The sequence below is a fragment of the Suricata suricatta genome, chromosome 2 (assembly GCF_006229205.1).
Source record: "Suricata suricatta isolate VVHF042 chromosome 2, meerkat_22Aug2017_6uvM2_HiC, whole genome shotgun sequence".
NCBI classification, from domain to species: Eukaryota; Metazoa; Chordata; class Mammalia; order Carnivora; family Herpestidae; genus Suricata; species Suricata suricatta.
In genome coordinates this window covers 97,900,569-97,927,224 of record NC_043701.1, presented here as the reverse complement: position 1 = coordinate 97,927,224, position 26,656 = coordinate 97,900,569, and the positions used below count along the sequence as shown (strand labels likewise).

The window sequence follows — 26,656 nt, the reverse complement described above, 5'->3', positions numbered from 1 at the left end:
AAGAAATCAGTGGCTAACCCAGTTCACAAAGGCTTTCTATATTTTCTTCTAGAAGTTTTACATGTTTAGGCTTTATTTAGAGCTGTAATTCTTTTTGAGTTCATATTTGTATCAAATGCAAAGCATGAATCAAAGTTTACATTTTTGAATTTGGATATCCAGTTTTTCTACCACCATTTGTTGAAAATGCTATTATTTTTCCATCGAAGTGCCTTGACATCACTGTCAAAAATCAATTGACCAGTTATGCCTGGGTGGCTCAGTCAGTTGAGTGTATGACTTTTGGTTTCGGCTCAGGTCACAATCTCACAGTTTGTAAACATTCGGTCTATGCGCTAATGGCATGGAGCCTGCTTGGGATATTTTCTCTCTCTCTCTCTCTCTGCCCCCCGCCCCCAGCTCACTCTGTATCTCAAGAATAAGTAAGTAAATAAATAAATAAATAAATTTTTTAAAAAGCAATTGACCATGTATCTGTAGGACTATTTCTGGATTCTCTATTCTATTACACTAATCTATTTGCCTTCTTTAGTCTAATAACACACCATCTTGATAATTGTAGTTTTATAATAATCCTTAAAGGCAGGTACTGTAAGCTTTCCAATCTTGTTCTTTTTCAAAGTTATTTTAGCATTGCAGTTCTGTGTGAATTTTGGAATTAATTTGTCAATGTCTACATACACAACAAATACACAAAGTCTGCTGAGATTTAATTGGAATTACATTTAATCAATACACTGAGAATTGACATTTTAACAATATTGAGTCTTCTGATCTATGAACACTGTATATGTCTCCCCATTCTTTTAGATATTCCTTTATTTCTCTAAGCAATATTCTGTATTTTTCAATGTAAAGGTTTTGTACATCTTTGTCTAATTTATGCTATTGTAAATGTTATTTTCTTGATTTCAATTTTTAGTTGCTTTATAGCTAGTATAAAAAATATAATTTTTTGTATTTTAATCTTATTTTCTGCATCCTTGCTAAATTCACCTATTTCCGGTGAGGTTTTTTAGTATATTTAATAGAATTACCTGCATATAATAAGTCACATGCAAATGAAGATGTTTAATTTTTCCTTTCCAATCTGGATATCTTTTACTTCTTTTATCTTCCCTTATAGCGATGGCTAGAACCTCCGGCGTGCGGAATGAAGTGCTGAGACAGTCACCCTCGCTATGTTCCTCATCTTAGGAAGAAAGCATTTGCCGTTTAGCATTAAGTATGGTGTTAGCTGTGGCTTTTTAGTAAATACCCTTTATCGGATTGAAGAAATTACCTTAATTCTTAGTTTGCTGAGAGTTTTTATCTTGAATGTGTATTAAATTTTGTCAAATACTCCTACATTTATTAAAATGACCATGTAGTTCTTTTCTCATTTGTTAATATGATGAATTATATTAATTAATTTTTATGTTAAGCCAGCCTTCCATTCCTTGGAGAACACCCATTCAATCATGATATTTTATCCATTTCACGTATTTTTAGATTTGCTAAAATTGTTAAAAAATTTTTGCATCTATATTTGAGAAGAATGAGTCTGAAACTGTCTATTCTTGTGATGTCTTTTTCTGGCTTTCATATCGGAGTAATGCTGGCCACATAGATTCAGTTGCAAAGAATTCCCAACTTTGATTTCCTGGAAAAGGGATTATAGAATTAGTAATCTTTTGCTCCCAAAATGTTTGGTAAAATTCATAGTGCAGCCATCTGGACCTGGAATTTTCTTTGTGAGAAGGTTTATAAGTACAAATTAGTTAACTGATATATGAGCTAATAGCATACAATAAAAGGCGAATCAGGTTATCTATTTATTATTGAATGAGCTTCAGTTTTTATATTTCAGGGAATTTCTTTCAGTCTAAGTTGTCAAATTCATTGGCATAAAGTTGTTTATCACATTCCCTTACTATCCTTCTACTATCTGTAGATCATATGGTGATGTCATCACACATTCCCAATATTGGTGATTTGTGTGTTCTCTTCCCATCCTTTGCTGATCAGTCTAGCTATAGAGGCTTATCAATTTTATTGGTCTTCTCAAACAAACTGTTTTGCTTTGTTCATTTTCTCTATTGCATTTCTGTTTTATATTTCTGCTTTGGTCTTTATTATTTCCATTTTCTTATTTATTTTAGTTTTCATTTGCTCTTCTTTCTCAAGTTTCTTAAGTTGAAACTGAGGTCACTTATTTGAGATCTTTTCTGACATAGGCATTTGATGCTACAAATTTCCCTCTAAGTACTGTTTTAGCTAAATCCCACAAATAACTGTTATGTTTTCATTTTCATTCAGTTAAAATTACTTTGAATCTCTTTTTTAATTTTTTTCCTCTACCTATGGATTATTTAGATACTATATAACTTCCAAATTTTGGAGATTTCCGAGAAACCTTTGTTATTGATTTCTAATTTAATTCCATTATGGTCAGAAGACATCATGATATGAATTATCTTAAAAGTATTGAAATTTGTTTTGTGACCTAGAGTATGGTCAATCTTAGTAAATGTTTCATGTGCATTGAAAAAAATTGGGTTGAGTGTTCTATAAATGTCAATTACATAAAGTTGGTTAATAGGTGTCCAAGCCTTCTGTATCCTTACCTACTTTGTGCCTAAGTAATGCTTTGGTCAAGGGAGGGCCCTGGGTCATTAACTCTAACCCAAGTCTGCAGCATCTGAAAAGTATCTGGGGCATGAAACAAGAGTTATCAATGTAGGCTCAAGGAGTTTATCAGCTTCTAAGTACAGTATATCTATCCCAATTATATATATGTAGGCACTTTAAAAATAAAGAATGGGGCAAGATGCATTATACTCACTGGGATAGACTTTGGTTAGGACTCTATTTATCACTGACAACCATAGGACCACAATGGTGTTTTGGGTTCTTTGGGATCCATATGAGCTCAGATGCTATATCCAAAAGTCCTTGGTTGAAAATTCTGAATATTCCTGTTTCTCCACTGCAAAGTTAACACTGGTAAGTGGATGTCCCTTTGGGGCAAGTGTATGTATGATGTTTATCATATATACTTGAGGACCCCTCCTCAAGGGAATCTGGGCTCTCCCTTCTATGGGTGGGCTCTAGATGTGACCTACCTGAAGTCTGAAAACTGGGTGAGAAATCCAGTAATTAAACAAGTGGATTTACAAATCAAATAACATTCTAATCATCTGTCCTTCTATCTTGCCCCTTGGAACATGATGATCTTAAACTCCTTCACAGATCCATGCCTTGGTAGCCATGACATGAGTTATCACTACACAACTCATCACTAGCTATGGGGTCTTTATTAGTCATCTGTCCAGTTAACGATTGAGTCACAGAATCCAAACCAGAAATTTTGCTTTCTAAGGCCATTCCTGGTAACCATCTTGGCCTGGGTTTACCAGCCACCCAGAAGCAAAGCCCAAGACAAATACTCACAATACAGGTATTTATTTGAGAAGTAATCTGAGGGAACCAGAGAGAAGGATCAGAAAGGGAGAAGGTAGAGAAAGCTAACCTAAGAATACATTATGGGGTTGGTCCCTACTATGGGTGACCGGTACTCAATCCCACAGGATTTTCTGAAGAAGCTCATGAAAGGCATCTCAGAATTACCTTCCTAGGAGATGGAAGAGAGCATTTGCCCATTAGTCAAGGGTGGTCCCAAGCTCATTACATCCCCCATATCTTTCATACATCTATAATGCATCCCAAGCCACAGTGTCAAAGGATCCCTGGAGAAAAAAGGAAGAGAGTCATGAATGCTCCCAAGATGAAACACCATCAAATGAAATTTGTACTTTTGTCCATGAGAAGCTGTCAGAGTCTTCCTCAGAGTGTTTCACAACAGGAATGGAGTGAGAGGTGGGGCCAAGAGGATTTGAAGAGGCACACAGAAGTGTCAATGCAGTTATATACAGTCCACAGTTGACAAAACAACTTAAAAGTCAGTAGACACCACTAGAAAATAATTATATAATTTTAAAATACAGTTTTTTATTTAAAAACATAAATCAAGATTACAAAGTTGGAAAAATAAAAAAATCAAGATTTTAACTTACATTAACAGTGGTCAAAACCCTCAATAACATGTTTAATTTTCTAAATAGCCTTAAAAAGATAATTTATGACAGACTAAAAACAGTTATTGTATTTTCAGGTTTTGACTAATATGAAAATAAGCTCATTTGTTAGGAGAGATAAAAAGTATATACAAGATATGAAATCATGAACTTTGACAGAAGTAATATAAAGTATTTTTACTTGTTTCAATAAATTAAGGAAACAACAAAATGACATTTTTACGTGGTAAAAGAAATAAACAATTTGGGAGAAAATAAACTATTATTACATTTAAATAAACACAAACAAGACCTATCTGGACGATGGTTTTAATTTGATGGTCTTCATGAAGGTTTTGTACTTGATGGCAACGGTGCTTTTCCTTTCTGCTTAGCACCCTTTTCCATTTTTATCTGTAAAATTAAAATATCTGTTGCTACAATAATTTGCAAAACATCCAAAGGAAAAAAAGGCTGTACACACCTTAGCTGGATTCATGTCTTATTTACCAAAGCCATTTCACAGTTATTTAGCAACCATTAAGCTACTAAATTCTAAAGCCAAAATCTAATAGTTAAAGTGACCTAACTGCATTTTTTAACTATGGTTTGATTTCAGCTTCACAGAAGCATTTTAATAAAAATTACATATAGTGGATATTGCTTTGGAGAAAATTACTAAGTGTATTTTAACTTCCACTTAAAAACTGTTTTACAAATGCTTAAATACCTAGCCTTACATCCAGCCTATGCATATTCCCTACAGAATACACCTAATGCAACTGAATTATCTCTAGAACATGGACTGCTTTAAGGACAGTTTCCTATAATTCTGGTTTTTACATTTCCACAGTTACTTCCCTAAAGGCTGTTCTCCACTGTAACTGAAGCAAAGAAGCTTGCATAACCTAGTAGTGGCTTTCTGACATTTTAAATTTAAATTCTTTCCATGAGGAAAAAAAAAAAAAAGGCCCCAGAGAACAGAGAGCCCACTTGCCTCTTACAATTCCCAGAGGCAGCACCACTGCCTTATCTCTGCAAGAGAAAGGGGGAGAAAATATGGGGCATGATAGAAGGCCCCTCTTAAGTGATGGGAATAATATCAAGAAATCAGAAGGGACCTAGTACCCAATCATATCAAATTGCAAATCATAACTTCCCAAAAATAAAATGTATATATTTCACCTTTGTCTCATCCCCATCTTTTCCCTCTCTCTCGTCTTTGAGTTGGATTATGAACCTCATTCAGAAATCATACATGCAGGGATGCCTGAGTGGCTCAGTCGGTTAAGCATCTGACTTTGGCTCAAGTCATGATCTCATAGTTCATGGGACTGAGCCACGCATTGGGCTCTGTGCTGACAGTATGGAGCCTGCCTGGGATTCTCTCTCACCCTCCCCCACTTCCTCTTCCTCCCTCTCTCTGTCTCAAAAATAAATAAACTTTAAAGAAAAAAAGAAATCATACATTCATATCACTCTTATACACTATCAGTCAGCAGGTCATCTGAAGGACCTCCAAAGAATACCCTACACTAAGGCAAAGATTATAGGCTTTGGAATCAGATAAAAGAGTATTTGAATCTTTACCATTTATTAACTATTTGAGACAAGCTATATAACCAATAATTTTCTCATTTGGAAAAAAAAAGGTCATAATAATAGGTGTTTCTCAGGGTTGTTCTAAGGTATAAATAAGATCGTATATATAAAGAGCTAGGTACTTAATAAGCAGTCAACAAATCCTTTCCCCCTCATTTAGGGCCAAGGGTTAGCTTCATGTAATATCAAAAAAGAGAGAAAATGCTAAACAACCAAACAAAGCCAAAGGAGGGTTTCCTCACTTAAAATAGTACTCAGCAAATACATCCACCTAATCTAGTGTCTGAAGAGCAAAGATATCTCCCCCTTCCTTTTTTCTTTTTCAATGTCCTGGCACTAACAGCAATAGCACCTTATACCTAGTTGACCTTTGATAATGGTTTCCTTAATAGAATTCTCCTTTCCTGGGGATAAGAGACCAAGGGTCATCCACAATGGAAGAAAATAACCTGACCTAAGATATAAAGAAACAATGAAGAAATTCTTCAATAATACCTAAAAGGAGTCAGTAAACCATGTTACCACAAAGGCTTCAATTATCAAAGCCAACTCACATTTATCATAGATCCTTCCCCAAACTAAATGGATTCAAGCAAAAACCAGATACAGACATCACATTGCTTTCTAAAGGGACCTTGACCCATCAGATTGAGCTTCCTAATTATTCCTTTTCCCTCAACGGTGTGTGTCTTGGTTTTTTGGAGTAAAATGTCAGTACTAATAATGTGTATATTGCATGTCAGTTCAGAGGAAGTTGTGTTGCTTTGAGCTGCTTAGTATTTATACTCCATTAATCACACAGGCTAGAGAGTTACAGACTGCATCTCACAAATATATAAATTCTAGGTCTATTTATAATAAGCAGCCTGAATTGATAAGGTATATCCTCTAAAACAATCACAAGTAAGAACTTCCCCCATAATCTTCCCACCAGCAAAACCAACTGGCCTGTTTTCAAGGTAGTCAACACTACCCAGGCTTCTGGAGGAGGGAAGGAAAAAGTTCTAGAACCCTGTCCCTCATGAGCCTAGGATGAAAAGCTAAAATTCAGCTGTGCACCTGTGTATTCCAAGAATGGAGACTGATTTAATTTAAAAAGTCTATCCTTGGGGCACCTGGGTGGCTCAGTCGGTTAAGCCTCCGACTTCAGCTCAGGTCATGATCTCACATTCGTGGGTTTGAGCCCCGCATCGGGCTCTGTGCTGATAGCTCAGAGCCTGGAGCCTATCTTCAGATTCTGTGTCTCCCTCTCTCTCTGCACCTCCCAGCTCATGCTATGTCTCTGTCTCAAAAATAAATAAAACATCTAAAAAAATAAAGTAAATAAAGACATAAAAACTAAAAAAAAAAAAAAAAGAATGTTGAGTTAAAAAAAAAAGTCTATCCTTAATGATACTGTAAAAATAGCCTTTTCTTTCTTCACTCTGGCCATTTCATCTCCCTTCCTGAGATCCTCTTTCCTTTAGATGAGAGCTTTCTAGTAAGTTAGCCACTAGCCACCTGTGGCCTACTGAGCCCTTGAAATGTGGCTGGTGTGATGAGGAAAATAATTTTCAGTTTCAGTTTATTTAACTTTAGACTTATAGAGCCACATACGATGAACAGCTATAGCACTGGTATAGAACGTTTGCATCACTGCAAAAAGTTCTAGTTTTTGCTCTGCCTGAAGTCATATCCAGGACTCTCTTTCTCCTCTTCAAAATTCTTCATCAGGAAAACCAAGCTGATCTCTGCCCCCTACACTTGTCCTCTCCTCTTGGAAGGTGAATTTATTTAGTGGTCTCCTTTTACCACACCTTGTTACTCAATAAGCTATAACAAAATGACAAGAATGTCTTTACTTTCATGTCACTTATTACCCAGTTGGAGAGATAATAAATAAATAATCGTAAGGAAAGCACCTTGGGGAAGGTACCATATGGCTGGATACCATCCCCCATCCCTCATCAAACCAACACTCTTTATCTGGCAATAAACAAAAACAAAGCTCTCAAATATGAACACTGCCAGAAAATACATCAAATGTGTAAGTATATGACATGATCAGTTAATAAGTGTTTACTTTTTCAATTTTCCACAAATATCTATTGAAAAGTAATTATGTGTAGGTACTGTAGAATTAACTATTCTAGAGGAAAATATAAGGAGGAATGAAATACTGTTTAAGCTCAAGGAGAACTGATGAAAACTATCACTAATGAAAGCTGGAAAAACGTCAATACTACAGTTGCTGAGCTCTGGGAATCACTAACCTATATATGCGTTTCGTGTTCTGTTTCTTAAAGACTAATGTGTAATTTTAATTTGGGTCTAGATATACCTTGAATGCACTGAGAAGAAGAAATATTACATACTAAGAATTCAAGAGACATAATTTACAAATCTGTTGATGGTTGATGTTTATTATTGATGGTTTTATTCGTATATTTAGTCAGTCTTTATGACCTTCATAAATTAACTAGTGTATTAGATACCATATTATTCATTCATCCTGTTTCTCTCTGAATCATTCTAAATAAGCCTCAAGGCCTAATACCAGCTATAAGTAGAGACTTTATAAATTCCTTACAATGATGATCCACAATTGATATGGAATTCTACTGTGTCTTGGTCACAAGTAAATGCTTAATGTAAGCAGACTTCCCCACAGACTTACCCTTTCTTGGTATCGTCTTTCAAAGAAAGCCATATCATCCTCTTCAGGTCTCTTTAAGGAAGAAACTTGACCACTTGTACCTACTAAGAAAGAAAAAAAATTCTAAATAATTTATTTATGTAATTATAAATTCTCCTGAAATTAAAAAAAAAGAAAGAAAACTTTCCTCTTAGCAATGATGAATTCTTATTTTTCAAACCAGAATGGTCTAAATGGTAATTAATCCTACTACCCAATTATTTTTTAGAATGCAGAGCATTGTAAGACAAAGTAATTTTTATTGGCAAACATTCTCCTAATGTCCAACCGGTTCGTCTTAAATAATACCATATAGCTGCTTCACATAAGAGCACACTAAGCCTTCTTGAACTACATTTTAAGTTTTATAGTGAAACTAGAAATTCGTGTAACACCATAACCGATAATGCACAGAATTACAGAAGGTCTGTGCTATGGTCTGAATGTTTGTGTTCCCTTCAAATTCCTATGTTGAAATCCTAATGCCTAGTGCGATGGTCTTAGGAGGTGGGGGTCTTTGGGAGGCGCTTAGGTCTTGAGTGTGGCATCCTCACGAATGAGACTGGCCCGTACAGAGACCCCACAGCTCTCCCACTCTAGGAGCACACAGTGAGAGGGAACCAGGTATGAATCAGGAAGAGGGCCTTCACAAGAACACAACCGTGCTGATGCCCGGATCTTGGATTTCCCTGCCTCCAGAACTGTGAGAAACACATATTTGTTGTTTATAAGCTACTCAGTCTATGATATTTTGTTATAGCCACCTGAATGGACTATGGCAGTTTGCAGACACAATCAAGATACTACCTGCTCTGAGAGACTTTTGAATGTTGAAAACAAACTGAGGGCTGAAGACAGAGGGGGAAGGGGAAGGGAGGGGTGATGGTCATGGAGGGGGGCACTTGTGGGGAAGAGCACTGGGTGCTATATGGAAACTAACTTGGTAATAAACTATTAATAAGGGGGAAAAAAAGATACTACCTGCTTTGGAGCTTTCAAAATGAAAATAATTTTAACCATTTTCCATGGTATTCATTTTTTTTTAATGATTTATTTATTTTTGAGAAAGAGAGAGAGAGACAGCGTGAGCAGAGGAGGGTCAGAGAGACAGGGAGAAACAGAATCTAATGACAGGCTCCAGACTCTGAGCTAGCTGTCAGCACAGAGCCTGACGTGGGGCTTGAACCCAAGAATCGTGAGATCATGACCTGAGCCAAAGCCGGACGTTCAACTGACTGAGGCACCCAGGTGCCCCACTTTTGTTTTAGGGAGAGAGAGAGCAGGGGATGGACAGAGGGAGAGACAGACTCCTAAGCAGGCTCCAGGCTCAGCACAGAGCCCGATGCAGGGCTAGATCCCACAACCCTAGGATCTTGACCTGAGCCAAAATCAAGAGTCAGATGCTCAACCAACTAAGCCACCCAGGAGCCCCTTTGGTATTCACTTTTTAAAACTAAATAAGCACTAGTTTATGTTGTGAAAGGAATTTAAAATTGCTTCAGGAAGGAAAATCAGGTTTTCATAAAGACAATACTAGGTGCACTAAGAGCCTACTTCCATGATGACTTTATCTTCTTTTCAGGTGTATGTGCTGCCTGGGTCCTTCTATACCCAGAGAAGATATTAACCTGAACACATGTTCTAGTTCTTAAAATGTATAAATTCACGCTCAACCAACAACACAAAAATCACCTAACTACAGACAATCAGCACAGAGCATAACCACACCGTTAACTATCTAACAAAAGCCTGACTGAAAAAAATAAGAAAAAATGCTTAGAATATGTGCTGTCTATCCATTCATCTCAAAACTCTGGGTCTTTCCCTGGATCCTGTTGGACCATTTGAGCTAAGTCGCTTGTAGAATCACCTTCATTGAGTTGCATTTTAATGATATGTTACCATTTATCCAGTAAAACAGTATTTTACCACATTTATCAATCAGAAATGAGTAACCATACGCTACAGTTTCTGAAAAAAAGTTTTCAAGGACCTTGGGCCACTGCATCTTGAGGATCACACTATAGACACATCTTTAAAATCCAGCACTAGTGGGGTGCCGGGGTGGCTCAGTCGGTTAAGCCTCCAACTTTAATTCAGGTCATGATCTCACATTCATGGGTTCGAGCACCACATCAGGGGCCTGCTGCCAATTCTGTGTGTCAGTCTCTCTTTGCCCCTCCCCGCTCATGCTCTGTCTCTGTCTCAAATATAAATAAAACATTAAAAAAAATTTAATCCAGCACTAGTATAACTCTCATTAGCACAGTGGAACTCATAATAATATGATGAGTCTTTCTAATAATGAAAAGTATTTGGCTGGTCACACCTTTCTCTGCACCTCAGAAACCACTACACTCAGTCAAAAGTGAAGCTTAATTACATCAGCAGCAATTAATCAACCTGGAAAATTGATATAATTGTGTCCTTTTCCTTGGTTTACATTTCTTACTTCTATCTATAGTTTATCATTACTTTGTTATGTGTTGTTTTTGTAAGTAGCCCTAAAATCCCTTGTGGAGAAAGCCAGAATACATGAAAAGGTTGTATGAAATTATTTAAAAAAAAAAAAAAAAGAAAAGAAAAGAAAAGAAAAAGAAAAAGAAAGAAAATTCCACTTAAAAATATTTGTAAATATTAAATACCTAATGCACCATAAAAATTCCTTCTTCAAGGGCACTTGGGTGGCTCAGTCGGTTAAGCTTCCAACTTCAGCTCAGGTCATAATCTCATGGTCTGTGAGTTCAAGCCTCACATCAGGCTCTGTGCTGACAGCTCAGAGCCTGAAGCCTACTTTGGATTCTGTGTCTCCCTCTCTCTCTCTCTCTGCCATCCCATGATGGCAGATTTGTCTACTCATGATTTGTCTCTCTCTCTCAAAAATAAACATTAAAAAAAATTCCTTCTTCAATGTTCTTGTTTTAATAAAAGAAATAGAATACGAGTGCTTAAAAATGAATATAACTCATGTACATATATAATGTATATGAATAATTTATATGTATATGCATAATTTATAAGTGACAAAACCTTGCTAACTTATACTAACTTCTACAGGATTACATCCGGATTGGGAAAGTCTGAAGGATCAAGGCAGTCCACTAGAGGGCTCTTATTCAGAGATCCAAGCAATAACGTGCAAGAATAAGGTTTTAAAACTTCAAATTATTGAATTATTAGAATACTCATAATGCTAAGGTTTAGCAATTTTGCCCCCAAAAAAGAAGTCTCTTGCTTTTTTCTCAGTGCATCGTGAATATAAAGGTAAAATGATAACCAAATTGTGGTAATACTCAAGAAAAAACGATCTAGAAAATGAAATCAATCTACATTCTTATTTACCACATCCAAAAATATTTATTAATTTATTTTCATTACCATCTGTTAGTTTTTCCGGAGAAGAAATAGATGAGGCTTGAAATGCTTTTAGAAATGGGTGGTCCATGGATGTAACTGGAGAGTCCAAAAATTCCACTGAAGGTGCACCTGGTAACAAAATATATGAAGAATGAAGATTAAATCTCTATTTGTTAGGATACAAAAAAGTTATTTCCATGAAAAATAAATTAGAAGCTCCCTAGAATAATTAGAAAATTCCTTTCTATAAAAATGAAATTTTTATTTAAATTTTTATCTTCCGGGGTGCCTGGGTGGCTCAGTTGGATGGGCATCTGACTTTGGGTCGGGTCATGATCTGCAGTTCCTGGGTTCAAGCCCCACATCGGGCTCTGTGCTGACAATTCTGTGTCTCCCGCTCTCTCTCTGCCCCTCCCCTGATCACACTGTCTCTGTCTCTCAATAACTAATAAAGTGTTAAAAATAAATAAATAAATCTTTATCTTCCATATAAAGGGAATTAGGAAAAAGTATTTTTTTATTTCTGAGATCTTTTTCACAGAAAGAAATTATGCGTGAATAGAATTATATCAAACAGATATAAAACCTTAATATAGTCACAAAAAAACACTATCAAAAGCAAGACATTCATGGGGCCTAGGTGGCTCAGTTAATTAAGCATCCGACTTCCGCTCGGGTCATGATATTGCAGTTCATGGGTTCAAGCCCAAGGTCAGGCTCTGTGCTGATACCTCAGAGCCTAGAGCCTGCTTCAGATTCTGTGTCTCCCTCTCTCTCTGCCCTTCCCCCACTTACATGATTTTGTGCACGCGCTTTCTCTCTCTCTCTCTCTCAAATAAACAAACATTTTTTTTTAATTTAAAAAGCAAGACATTCATGACAAAGAACCTCTAATTGAAGAGGACAGAATAAGTGTATTTTTACTCTGTTCCTCTTTGGGAAACCATATCAAAACGAAGTATGAAAAATAAAGAAAAAAATCAATTAAAGAAAGAAACATCCACAAATTACAAATACCAATTGCTAAATACATTGACTTTTTAAAAATCTTTTAAAATTTACATCCAAGTTAGTTAGCATATAGTGAAACAATGACTTCAAAAGTAGATTCCTTAATGCCCCTTACCCATTTAGCCCATCCCCCCCCCAGCCCTCCAGTAACCCTCTGTTTGTTCTCCATATTTAAGTCTCTGATGTTTTTGTTCCCCTCCGTTTTTATATTATTTTTGCTTCCCTTCCCTTATGTTCATCTGTTTTTTTATCTGAGAGTCCTCATATGAGTGAAGTCATATATTTGTCTTTCTCTGCCTAATTTCACTTAGCATAATACTCTCTAGTTCCATCCATGTACTTGCAAATGGCAAGATTTCATTCTTTTTGATTGCCAAGTAGTATTCCATTGTAAATACACTGACTTTTGAATCAAAAGTAAGGAAGGTGGGGGCACAGTCAGTTAAGTGTACAACTCTTGATTTTGGCTCAGGTCATGATCTCACTGTCCGTAAGATCCAACCCTGCATCGGACTTTGAACTGACAGCACAAGAGACTACTTGGGATTCACTCTCTCTCTCTCTGCCCCTCCTTGTTTTGTGCTCTCTCTCTCACTCAAAATAAAGAAATAAACCTAAAAAAATCTTAAAAAAATAATAAAATGAGTACTTCCTCATAACCTAAACAATTGCTCATTCTTTCAGATTGCTGCCTGCTCCTTCCCCAGCTCCTCTCTCATGTGGCCTGTGGGAACGTAAGAGAAGGGGCGGCTCTGGTGCACTCAGGCCCCCGCGCTGTTCTCTGGCTGCTGCATGCACTACTGATCTCAAATGCTGAAGGCTGCAAAGTGGTAACTTAGACTCGCAGCCTGGCAGGTCCTCACGCTTACTCTCACTACAAGTACAGACCCCTCAGTGCCTGCTGCTTCCTCTCCTGAATCCCCCCGCACTCAGGAGACCCACCTCTAGCTCTGCTCGGGGTCCCCTTGCTATGATAAATGTTAGGGCAGGTCCACTGCCTAACAGCTCAACTGCCTGCCAACCACCCACTGGGAGCTGGGAATGATGGACTCCTTCTAAAGGAACCAAATTCCAGCAAGATGTCATCTCTGTCCAGGACTCCACATGGCTGATGTCCCTCTCCCCCAGGCTCCCCTATATCTGATATCAAGACAAAAACCTCTTGTTTCCTCTCCTCACTCTCACCTTTCTTCACCTCATCTTCCCTTGGTGGCCAAAAGGGAGAGGTTTTCTTTCTTTACGTTATAAAAATGTGTGAATGACAAAATACCAGAAGTCACAAGAAGGCAAGTATGCCAGCTCTTCCCACTATTCCCTAGCACGGACCAACCATTGTCATTGGTCAAGAGAAAGAGCCAGAAATATTGGAAAAGGCAAAAGTACCATTATTTACAACATCAACCAAACATTTATTTTAAACTCTTAAGATTAAGTAATAGTGACTGGTAACAAAAGCAATTTTTTTTTTTTAATTTTAAGTAGGCTTCCACAGCCAATGTGTGGCTCGAACTCATTACCCACAAGGTCAAGAGTCACATGCCCTACTGACTGAGCCAGCCAACATTTGCTTTTTTATAAACAAATAATAACCAGCTAGAATATATAAAGGAAAGAAAAAAACCCATGTCTGATCACTATTGAAAAAAAATACCTAGAAATAAAATTAAGAAAATTAAGAAATAGGTGGAGGATTTTCACGAAGGTAACTTCAGAATTCCACCCTACATAGAAGACAAGTGAAGAGACTCAATATTTTAAAATATTAATTTTTCCTGGGGCACCTGTGTGGTTCACTCGGTTGAACGGCTGACTCTTGATTTCAGCTCAGGTCATGATCCCAGGGTTGTAAAATCGAGCCCCATGTTGAGTAAGCTCCATGTTGAGCATGCTTAAGATTCTCTCTCTGTCTGTCTGTGTGTGTGTGTGTGTCTCTTTCTCTCTCTCTCTCTCTCTCTCTCCCTCTCTCAGGGCACCTGGGTGGCTGAGTTGGTTAAGCACCTGATTCTTGGTTTCACCTCAGGTCATAATCTCATGGTTTGTGGGTTCGAGCCCCATATCAGGCTCTGTGCTGACAATGCAGAGCCTGCTTGGGATTCTCTCTCTTCCTCTTTAAACAAACAAACAAACAAACAAATATATAAATAAACTTTAAATATTAAAAAAATTCTCTAACTCTGCCCTTCTCCCCTGCCTATGCTCTCTCTCTGAAAAATAACAATATAAAAAATAAAAAATATCAATTCTTCCTACATTAAGCTATATTCAATTAGTTATCAACTAAATGATAGAATATTTTGTAATAATAGAATGTTTTCAAAAAATAATTCCAAAGTTCTGAGAAAATTAGAGAGTAAGAATAAGTCAGGAAAATTCTTTTTTTAAATTTTTTAAAGTTTTTACTTATTTTTGAGAGAGTGAGATAGAGCACTAGCAGGGGAAGGGCAGAGAGAGAGAGAGGGAGACACAGAATCTGAAGCCGCCTCCAGGTTCTGAGGTGTCAGCACAGAGCCTGACAAGGGGCTCGAACTTGTGAACCATGAGATCATGACTTGAACCAAGTCAGATGCTCAACCAACTGATCCACCCAGGTGCCCCAGGAAAATTCTTAAGTAATAACATAAAGTCATAAATATTAATTTATTATAAAGTATACTTTATTATACAGTATGGTTGTTGCACAGAAATAGACAACATTGAGGCAGACTAATAAGCCCAGAACAATTTCTGGGTTGGACCCAAAACTACCACTTCTTAGCTGAATAACAAAGAACAAGATATTGCACTTCTCTCTGCTGAGTTTCCTTATCTGCAAAATAAAAGTAGTAACAGGACCTAACTCAGAGTTATAGGGAGGACTAAACTGCTGGAAAGACTCCCAGAAGTACAAAGCTGCAATCATCATCAACAACATCACTATTATCATTATTTTTTTGTCACTTGTAACTGGATATTCTGTGACTATTTCATGAAATTAATATGGTCATGCACCTAGGAAAACTGAAAAATGATTTATGGAATTTAACAAGCTAGTTGTAAATTACCTAGAAGAGAAAATGTATAGATGCATCAAGGGAATCTTGAAACACACACACATACACACACACACAAACAGGAGTTTACCATAACAAATATCAAAACACACTATGAGGAATAAGAATTAGGGGCGCCTGGGTGGCTCAGTTGGTTGAGTGTCTGGCTTCAGCTCAGGACATGATCTCACAGTTTGTGGGTACAGGCCCTGAGTCGGGCTCTGTGCTGACAGCTCAGGGCCTGGAACTGGCTTCTGATTCTGTGTCTCCCTCTCTCTCTGACCCTCCCCCGCTCACACTCTGTGTCTCTCTCTTTCAAAAATAAATAAATGTTAAAAAAAATTATTTTAAGAATTAAAAATATGTAATATTGGCACAAGATAGATGAATAGGCCAATGCCATAAAACAGTGAGTATGACAATATGAGAAAGATAAAGTTCCAAATCACTAGGGAAAGAATGGAGTTTGTATAGCTTGCCACCCATTTGGACAAAACCTGAAGTTATACATAACTCACGCTTTCCCCAAAAATGTATTCCAAATACATGAAAAAGCTAAACATAAAAACAAAAAAATTAAGTATTAAAGTAAAATGAAGGTGAACATAATTATAAAATTGTCTCCAAAATTTAAAAACTGTATTTAAAAAAAAAAAACAAGGGGCACCTGGATGGCTCAGTCAGTTATCCATCCAACTTTGGCTTGGGTCATGATCTCACGGTTCATGAGTTCAAGCCTTGCATCGGGCTCTGTGCTGACAACTCAGAGCCTGGAGCCTATTTGGATTCTGTGTCTCCCTCACTCTCTGCCCCTCCCCTGCTTGTGCTCTCTGTCTCCCAAAACTAAATAAGTTAACATTTAAAAAAAGACAAAAGAACAAATGACAGATTGAAAGAAAATATCTGCAAAATAAATGACAAAAAGATCAGTACACAGAATATAGCAGACTTCCTAAAAATAAATGAGAGAAGATGAAAACATAAACGTGAGCAAAGTATATGAACAGGTAAGTATAGAAAGTAAAATGGCCAATAAATATGAGAAGACTCTCATCTCACTAATAACCAGGGAAATCAACTGAAACAATAACATTTCACACGTCAGACTGCCGAAAAATTGGGTTTAACGACATCAGTGATCAGCACAAATGTGAGAAACGGAAGCTAAAAAATCACGAGGAAGTATAAACAAGTGAGGCATTTTGGGAAGGCAATTTGACAGCATATATTAAATCTCACACACTTCAACCCAACAATTATTCTACTTCTCTGTATCTACCTTAGGCTCAAATATATGTAGTAAACAAGGAAGCAAGTTCAAGGCCATTTTTGGCAGGACTGTATGTAAAGGCAAAAAACAGAAAGGAAACCATCTAAATTCCATGAACAAGGTTTAGAAGATCTCTCAAAGTGCTGCGATTGGAGGGGGTCTGGCCAGCAGGCAGGGCTGAGAGACAAGATCAGCTCCGTGCACTTGAATTTTACAAGGAAATGCTCCCAAGACCTGTAAATATGTCCATTTGTCTGCCTGTGTGCCTTCAGGATAGCACTGTTGATTTATTATTAAAAGCAAAAAGTCTCACAAAAAAAAAAAAGAAAGAAAAAAATCACAGAAATGGTTTAGAAAACCAAATCTATAGTGTGAAATATTATGTGGCAGTTTAAAAGAATTAAATAGATTTGTGTGTCCTGATGTGACAGGCCTTCAAGTTTTTTCCACATAGAAACTATAAAAATGTATGCTAAAAAGAAAAATAAATATCAATTGTGGACAGCAAATTACTCTGTGCAGAAGAATCTCTGGTAAAGAGAAGTCTTCAGGGGGGTGCCTTGGAGTACTTTATTTCTTTTTTTTTAGTTTATTTCTTTCTTTGGGGGGGGTGCAGAGAGAGAGGGCCAAAGAGAATCCCAAGCAAGGTCTGTGCTATTAGCATGGAGCCCAATGGGGAACTCAACTCACGAACCATGAAATCATAACTGGAGCTGAAATCAAGAGTCAAGCACTTAATCAACTGAGCCACCAGGCACCCCCAGTACTTCATTTCTATTGTTTGAATCTTCTGTAATAAGAAAATATTTGTTCATATTTATATAATTTCTGTAATGAAAAAAATAGAATACAAAAAAAATCCCTACACAAAGTACTTAAAGTAGATAGGAACCTGGGTGCCTGGGTGTCCCAGTTGGTTAAGCCACCAAATCTGGATTTCAGCTCAGGTCATGATCTCATGGTTGGTAAGTTCAAGGCCCACAAGGGACTCCATGCTGTGAGCATGGAACCTGCTTGGGATTTTCATTCTCTCTCTCTCTGTCTCAAAACAAATAAACTTTAAAATTTTTTTTAAAATAGGGGTGCCTACGTGGCTCAGTTAGGTGACTGACTTTGGCTCAGGTCATGATCTCATGGTTCATGGGTTTGAGCCCCACATCAGGCTCTGTGCTGACAGCTCCGAACCTGGAACCTGCTTCGGAATCTATGTCTCCCTCTCTCTCTACCCCTCGCCCACTCATGCTGTCTCTCCTTCAAAATTAATAAACATTAAAAATAATTAAGTAACAAAAAATAGATGGGAACCATATTCTCCCCAATCCTATTCGACTCAGAAGAATCAAAAAAAGAAGAATCCAGCTACCTTCAATAGTTCAAGATATATCCAACTGAACTTTTCCCTATACTACTTAACTTTCATGTATGCAAGCAGTGTGTGCATGAAAGTTAAGTAATATAGACATATGCACATATAGACATGAGGCTGTTTCCAAAATGAGAGGGCTATAATAGCGAAAAAAAAAAAGCATACAGGAGGGTGACAGGTAAATTCTATCATATGAAATAAAAGAAATATTCAGTTATTACAAACAACAGGCTTGTGGGTTGAGGTTTGGGAATTGGGGTAAGCATGATCTTTTATTCTTGTGTTTTCTAAATTTTCTATAATGACCATATAATGTATAGTGGCAATAAAACCTTTTAAAAAAGAGAGAGAGACTGTTTGCTGGAAAAAACTAAAGAATATAAAGTACAAAACAAACAGAGGGCTTCACTCCTGTCAGCACACATAAAACAGTATGACAAACTCACATTGCATAGATCATCACTTACCAATCCCGCTGTCATCTAATCGCATGTAGCCTTCTGCCAGGGAGCTGAAGCCCGTCAAGCCTCCCATTGCTGCATAAGGGACATCCTGTCCAACTGGTTTTCCCTGAGCCAGTCTCTCTTGCTTAGTTTCCACGACCGTGTCATGAGTATATGCAGGCTGACCACAAGCACAAGTGAAGCAACTATGGAATCCTGAACACTTGGAACCTGAATCGAGATGTAAAGGGCGTTAAATGTCTTTAAATAATCGTACTAAGCAGTCTGCCCTAAAAACGCTTAGCTTGGCCACAGTCACCTGAATCCTATTCCTTCATATGCTGCCCTCTGGCCTGTGTAACTCTAATCTCCAGCCCTTGAATTCCCACCCAGCCACTGCTCTTACTTCTGTAAGGTACTGAAGTGAATAAGGTAAGGTAAGGCGTGTAGCAGAAAAAAAAAATACTAAAAGACTAAAAGAAATTGGACTAACACCAGAGAGCTAGGAAATGTAGGCCATCGCCTCAAATACTCAGTTAAAAGCAGGTGTGGACAGCTCAGGGGTGAGACCAGGTGAAGGGATAACATGGAAACCTCGTGATGGATTAATGCTTCCTAAAAGCCATATAGGAAAGCCAACCCACAGACATAGAAAGGACACAATGGAATACCGTTTACAATAAAAAGGAGTCGTGACACAGGCTACAACATAGATGAGTCACACAAGCCTCATACTACATTAAAGAAGCCAGAAACAAAAGGCTACATATTCTGTGGTTCCATTTATATGAAATGTCTACAATATGCAAGTCCACACAGACAGGTAATTATTGGTTGCCTAGGGCTGAGGGAGAAGAAGGAATAAGAAATGACTACTAATGGACATGGAGTTTCTTTTGGGAGTGATGAAAATGTTCTAAAATTGACTGGGGATAGTCACACAACTCTATATTAAACACCATTAAACTGTACCCTTGAAATGGATCAGTTATATAGTATTTGAATTATATCTTAGTAAAACGGCTATATGTTTAAAAAAAAAAAGCTATACTGAAATAGAGGCCAAAATCCACCATTAAAATTTTACATGCTCACACTTCCAAAAAAATGTGTACATAATAAATTTGTGGGGCACCTGGGTGGCTCAGTAGGTTAAGTGTCCGACTTCAGCTCAGGTCATATCACAGTTCGTGAGTTCAAGTCCCACATCAGGCTCTGTGCTGACAGCTCAGAGCTGGAGCCTACTTCAGATTCTGTGTCTCCCTCTCTCTCTGCCCCTCCCCTACTCACACTGAGTCTCTCTGTCTCTCAACAATAAACATTAAAAAAAAAATTTTTAATAAATAAATTTTATCCAACTACTTCCATACTTAGCCAATGAAACACATTTATCCCTGCCATTGTCATAAAAAATATTTTATAGTCAGTTAAGTGTCTGACTTCGGCTCAGGTCATGATCTCACGACATGAGCTTGAGCCCCACATCGGGCTCTGTGTTGACACCTCAGAGCCTGGAGCCTGCCTCGGATTCTGTGTCTACTCTCTTTCTGCCCCTCCCCCACTCATTCTCATTCTCTCTCTTTTTCTCTCTCTCTAAAATAGGTAAACATTAATAATGTTTTATAACATATTTCAATTCCAACTGCTATGAAAACTGGAGGAGCACCTGGGTGGCTCCATCGGTTGAGCATCCAGCTTCGGCTCAGGTCATGATCTCGCAGTTTGTGGGTTCAAGCCCCATGTCAGGCTCTGTGCTGACAGCTAGCTCAGAGCCTGGAGCCTGTCCTCAGATTCTGTATCTCTCTCTCTCTCCCTGACCCTCCCCTGTTCACGTTCTCTCTCTCTGAAAAATAAATAAAACATTTTAAAAAAACTGGAAGAACTCTCTCCTGAAGAAAAGGCTGAATTAATGTCCTACCTATTTCAAAGGGTTTTTAAAAGGATGATCAAGTGAAAGGACATAACTGAGGGGGCAGAGATTTGGATACAGGTATTGAGGAAAGAGTGCTAGCACACGTAACGTGTTAAAATCATTATATTATACTTTGCTTTTCCCATCAGCCTATGTTTTAGGCAATAATCTACCAGTGAAGCATAAAATTTTTTCAACTTATCAAATCCTTTTTAAAAGCCTGTAAATACAATTAATTGACAAAATTCCCACTCAAAAATTTAAATCACATCACATCTAGGAATTCTTTAAAATCTATTACTATCGTTTAACTTATTTTAATTACATGAGGTTAAGGCTTAGGATTGCAAAACATACAAATAACTCAGAGTTTTTCCACAAACGTAACACGTTAGAGAAGCTGTCCATCGAATTTTCCTGTTTGCTTAATACTGACTATGTAGCTGAATAAAACTGTCACAAAGACACGTTAAATATTCGATAAAAAAAGAGAAACATCTTGTTGGGTATGTTTGTCATAACGTAACTCACAGGCATTGCACATAAAGCCAGGCGCAGCCCTGTGCTGATCAGCAAAGTGCTTGCACCTACAGCGAATGGGCTGCGCACCATTGAGAGGGACATACAGGTAAGCCCTGCACTGGCAGCCGGGCACTCGGCAGGGGAGACTAATCGGGCGCTGCTGTGGAATCACTTCAAAGTCAGTTTTATGTTGTTTGTACCTAAAAAAAATAAAAGGGCAGAAATAAAAACAATGCAGGTATTGCTGGCAATTACAATTAGTCTATTCTGTTAAATGCACAATTATTCTTTTTTACCTAGCTGTTCTTGTTAGGAAGGTGAAAATCAATTCCCTTACAGTATTTCTGTCAACTATGTCAGAAATTGGTCCGATAAACTTTCACTCTTTTAGGTTTTTATTTTTAGTTATTTAAGAGCAATATATGAAAAAACATAATTCCCTTAAAATACGCACTTCCTGCTCTTAAGGTGACACTCAATAAATAAATATTAAATTTATTATTCTCAATATTAATCTAGGTAGCACAAATCAAAATAGCAATCAGATACCATTTTTCACTTAGCAAAGAGAACCAACACTTTTTTAAACTATACATAATTACAAAAGAACCAATCTCATTTACTGCCTCAAGGAACATAAAAAAGATTCATCTTTTCCATGGTGTATATAATTTCACATGTAGCATTTCCTAATATACATAATTGTTGAATCACTGTTGTACACCTAAAACTAACATAATATACCAAGTGTACTTCAATAAAAATAAAATCATCAAATTTAATAGAAAAAAAATCCTTTAACCCGACAGTTCATTTCTCAAAAATATACAGTAACAAAATAATTCTGTACAGAGAGAGTTTTGTGCATAAAGATAATATCAGCAATAGTACTTACAAAAGCAATACACACACATATGCACGTACACAACACATTAATAAGGGAATGAATAGGTAAATCACTAGACAACAGTTTTGAAAATTTTTAGCAGTGAAACCCCTCTTCAAATGAAAACTGTTACAGAACCATAATATATAAAGTAGATAAAAGCAGAATTGGTTAAAGCAAAGGAAGGAGCCAGAACTGGAGTCAGTCCTTCCCTGACCTTCCCCTTCTACCTGGTTCACCTCTGAGACTCCCTCCAAGGCTCTGGGGACCATACAATGAGTATCACTGGACCAGCAAGAATATTGAGCAGGTATTAAAACTCTTGTTTAAGGGGTACCCGGGTGGCTTAGTCAGGTGAGCATCTGACTCTCAATTTCAGCTCAGATCATGACCCCAGGGATTGAGCTCACTTGGGATTCTCTTTCTCCCTCCACCCTCCTCCCTGTCTCACGCTCTTCCTCTCTAAAATCAAAAAAAAATTTTTTTTCACATTAAAAAAAATCTTGTGATTACTACATAACAATGTGGAAACATTTCTCTGAATCTGTCATTAAAAACTTATTCAATATTTATGAGCACACATGATTAATAACTAAATGAATATAGTAAAAATGTATTGAGAGCAGCTGGCTTTAGGTGGTGAGTCTTCTTTCTATTTTTCTATAGATTCTTCATTTACACTAATAATAATTATTAGGGGCGCCTGGTGGCTTAGTCAGTTAAGAGTCTGACTTTTATTTTGGTTCTGGTCATGATGTCATGATTCGTGAGATGGAATCCTACATGGGCCTCTGTGCTGACAGTGCAGAGCCTGCTTGGGATTCTCGCGGTCACTCTCTCTCTTTGCTCGCCGAACTTACAGCTCTTCTAAACTTAAAAAATATATGCACATATAGGGGCACATGATGGCTCAGTTAGCTAAGCATCTGACTTCAGCTCAGATCATGATCTCCTGGTTCTTGAGTTCAAGCCCCATGCCAGGCTCTGGGCTGCTGGGGTGGAGCCTGCTGGGGATTCTCCCTCTCTGCCCCTCCCCCACTCGCTCACACATCCTCTCTCAAAATAAATAAATAAATTTTAAAAAGTAATAAAAATAAAAACCTTTAAAAAGTAGTAATCATATTTATAATAGGGAAAAAAATAATAGCTTAGACAGAAATCTCACTGAGTGGACCAATACTGAAGAACTTTTTCATGGAAGTTAGGTTGGGTCAATTTTGAAGGCTAATTCCACGTTACATAATTATACATATATGGGACCCGCAGTAAATTTATACAAGAATAACTGATAAAAACCCCTCTTCAATTCTGAAAGATATCAACGTAACCCTTGTAAGGATGCAGGTCCCATCCGGCCCTCACCACCGGCAGTCCCAGCCTTCCTGGAGCCAGTCGCAATGCACCTCCATGGTGGAGATGCGCCCGGCGGCCCTGGAGGGGGCATTCCCCCGCAGGCCACAGGTCCGATCCAGCCTTCCCCTTTACTTAAAGGGGAAGGTGCCAGCTTCTCCTGAAAGGGCGCACATTAAGGAGGGACAACTCCTACGGCGCCCAATCGGGGGAGGCCGGCTGATACCTTTGACCTTTCTAGAGGCAGGCCTAGTCACACCCCACCTGGGGCGTCCTGGGCCCACTCTGATTGGTCAGTGCTCCGGATGGTGTGATTGGCTCCCACAACTGCCAGTGTTGATGGGGGGGGCAGGGATTGGATCACTGTACACCTGTCCATCATTTCCTGTAACTCCCCCTCCCAAAGGTATAAAAGGCCCGGCCCTGCCTTTGTTCGGGGCTCTCTCCACGTGGCCAGCGGGTCAGCTGGAGACTGTGAGCCCGAGCTTAAGCTTGTAATAAAGGCCCTTTGCTTTTGCAGGTGTGACTCAGTCTCCCTAGCAGTCTCTGGTGTTTGTTTTGGGGTGGTTTGGGGCGATTTTACAAACTTGGGCACAACACCCTCATCCGCCATTCCTCCACAGTGTTCTTCATCAGGGTTGCTAAATAAGTTTTAAATCAATCCATATACATTACTCATCCTAGCAACAGCTTAACAACCTTTGGCAGACAGCAAGTCTGTAAATAGCAACTATACAAAGAGTCTCTCATGAGAGCCCCAGACACTCTCAGAACAGGGCGGTTCTCCTTCCGTAGTTTCTCTGGAACTGAAAGTTAAAAGTTGTTGCCTGAAAACAAATAATAGGTTCAGTGATTTTTTTCCATGATGCAGCTTTGTCCTTTTGAATTTTACAACTGTGACCTGTGACCATAGTAAAATGTAAAGTGGAACACGACAGACACAGCTAAATGCAAACCTCAGGTATGGGCAATACACATCGATGACTGGAGCCTCCTGTATTTTCTTTCCTCCATGTGCTTTACTTGGAAAAGGACCATTTGTAATACAAAGCTGTGTGCTTGTATTTGTTTGTTGAAAGAAAGGTATCGACACAACATGTTTCTTAAAATACAAAGGGAGATTAGTAAATGTGAGGAGAAAAGCTTCTGTTTGTAGGTTGTAACCCGTTCAGTGTGGGTCAACTCAAGCAACCCTTGAGGCACTTTTGCATTCTGATGGCCCGTCCTCCACTACCTCATCCAGTAGCGGGTGAAGCTAACCCCTGGCAAAGCTGCAGGGGCACCCAGTTGTTTAACCAACTGCAATAGAAAAGATGCTTGAGCTGACGGACTCGATAATGAGTTCTAATAGGACATAAAGAAATCTCTTAACTATAGCAAAAAAAAAAAAACCCACTTTAGACAGTTTCTGGGTTATATAAAAGCCTATTTTTAAATGTTTCTTGGTTATCACAAGTAATGTTATTTATGAAAGGAAGTATGCTCTCCTATAGTCTTGTATTTGCTAACCTTACCTATGTGTACAAAAACACAGTGTCTCTGGACCCACAAGTTTACAATCCATTCCAGTTGGTGATCGCCAACTCACAAATAATCTGTTTTGTAAGCGCATCGGTAATACTTTTTTTTTGTATTCTTCATATTCTTCAGGAGTAAAAGGCTTCCCTCCATCGTCCTCGCCAACAATTCTACAAGAAAAAAAATTCTCTTAAACCCTGAATATTTATTTGCCACATTATAAATACAAAACTCTAAAACTAAACTATACTTGTACCATCAAAGGAAATGCAGCTTCAGCTTTGATTTTTGTACTTTAGGCTTATATTAACAACAAAATTAGACACAATGTCTATGAAGCGTTTGCTTTCCATGTAAAAGAGGATTATAAATAAAAAAGTCAATGAAAGCATAACATCTGACTTTACAGATCCAGGTTTATCACTGGAGCATTACCACAAATCCATCTCAATTTTTCCTTTGATTCTGAGGCAAACATGCTCATTTTTTCATTAAGAGCTGGAGCCTAAACTCCTAAAAATTCTAATATTTTCCTCCCTTAAAAACAGTACTCCCCTCAAAAAACAAAAAAAAAAACACAGACACACAATGGTACAAAAAACATCAGTGCAGAAGACAAAATGGGTGATGGGAGCCCAAACTCTGGCTGGGAGATTAAACCCACAAATACCCGGGATTGGCACAAGCTTCAGGTTGAAAGTAAAGGGATGAAGAAATATCTATCATGAGACTGGAAGCCAAAAGAAAGCCAGAGTAGCCATACTTATATCAGACAAACTGGACTTTAAAGTAAAGGCAGTAACAAGAGACGAAGAAGGACATTATATAATAATTACAGGATCTTCCCATCAGGAAGAGCTAACAATTATAAATATCTTTGTGCCAAATTTGGGAGCGCCCAAATACATAAAACAATTAATCACAGAAAGAAACAATCTTATTGACAAAAATGTGCTAATTGCAGGGGACTTTAATACTCCACTGACAGCAATGGATAGATCAACCAGACAGAAAATCACCAAGGAAACAATGGACCTGAACAACACATTGGAACAGATGGAACTGATAGATATATTTAGAACTCTGCATCCTAAAGATAGGAAATTCACCTTCTTTTTGAGTGCACATGGCACATTCTCCAAGATAGACCACATACTGGGACATAAAGCAGCCCCCCATAAGTATAAACAAATAGAGATCATACCATGCACACTTTCAGACCACAATGCTATGAAACTTGAAATTAACCACAGGAAAAAAGTCTGAAAAACCTCCAAAACTGTGGCGGCTAAAAACCACCCTACTAAAGAATGATTGCATTAATCAGGCAATCAAAGAAGAAATTTAAAAATATATGGAAAAACAAAAAAATATATATATATGGAAACCAACGAAAATGAAAATACAACAATCCAAAATCTCTGGGACACAGCCAAGGCAGCCCTAAGAGGAAAGTATATTGCAATCCAGGCCAATCTCAACAAACTAGAAAGAGCGCAAATTCAAAATCTAACAGAGAACCTACTGGAACTAGAAAGGAAGCAGCAAGAGCACCTCAAACCCAGCAGAAGAAAAGAAATAATAAAGATCAGGGCAGAAATAAAAAATATAGAATCCAAAAGAACAGTCGAGCAGATTAATGAAACCAAGAGTTGGTTCTT

At 37.9% G+C, this 26,656-nt stretch overlaps 1 protein-coding gene across 5 annotated transcripts in view; it reads right to left on the bottom strand.

Annotated features, from left to right (window-relative positions):
• Nucleotides 1–3,442: 3,442 nt before the first annotated feature.
• The window catches only part of FAM221A (family with sequence similarity 221 member A), a 25,615-nt gene continuing 2,401 nt past the window's right edge, over nucleotides 3,443–26,656 (bottom strand). For 2 of the 5 annotated variants that reach the window (XM_029914508.1, XM_029914504.1), the window contains exons 2-7: nucleotides 24,992–25,165; nucleotides 21,251–21,441; nucleotides 18,832–19,038; nucleotides 11,710–11,817; nucleotides 8,314–8,396; nucleotides 4,370–4,469 (exon numbers count right to left, since the gene is read on the bottom strand). In XM_029914508.1, the coding sequence (XP_029770368.1) occupies nucleotides 4,401–4,469; nucleotides 8,314–8,396; nucleotides 11,710–11,817; nucleotides 18,832–19,038; nucleotides 21,251–21,441; nucleotides 24,992–25,165 (832 nt within the window). In that variant the 3' untranslated portion in view covers nucleotides 4,370–4,400. Of the gene's footprint in view, nucleotides 4,487–8,313; nucleotides 8,397–11,709; nucleotides 11,818–18,831; nucleotides 19,039–21,250; nucleotides 21,442–24,991; nucleotides 25,166–26,656 lie in introns of all 5 variants that reach the window. The other 3 variants (XM_029914529.1, XM_029914519.1, XM_029914534.1) reach the window with 3 other exon arrangements.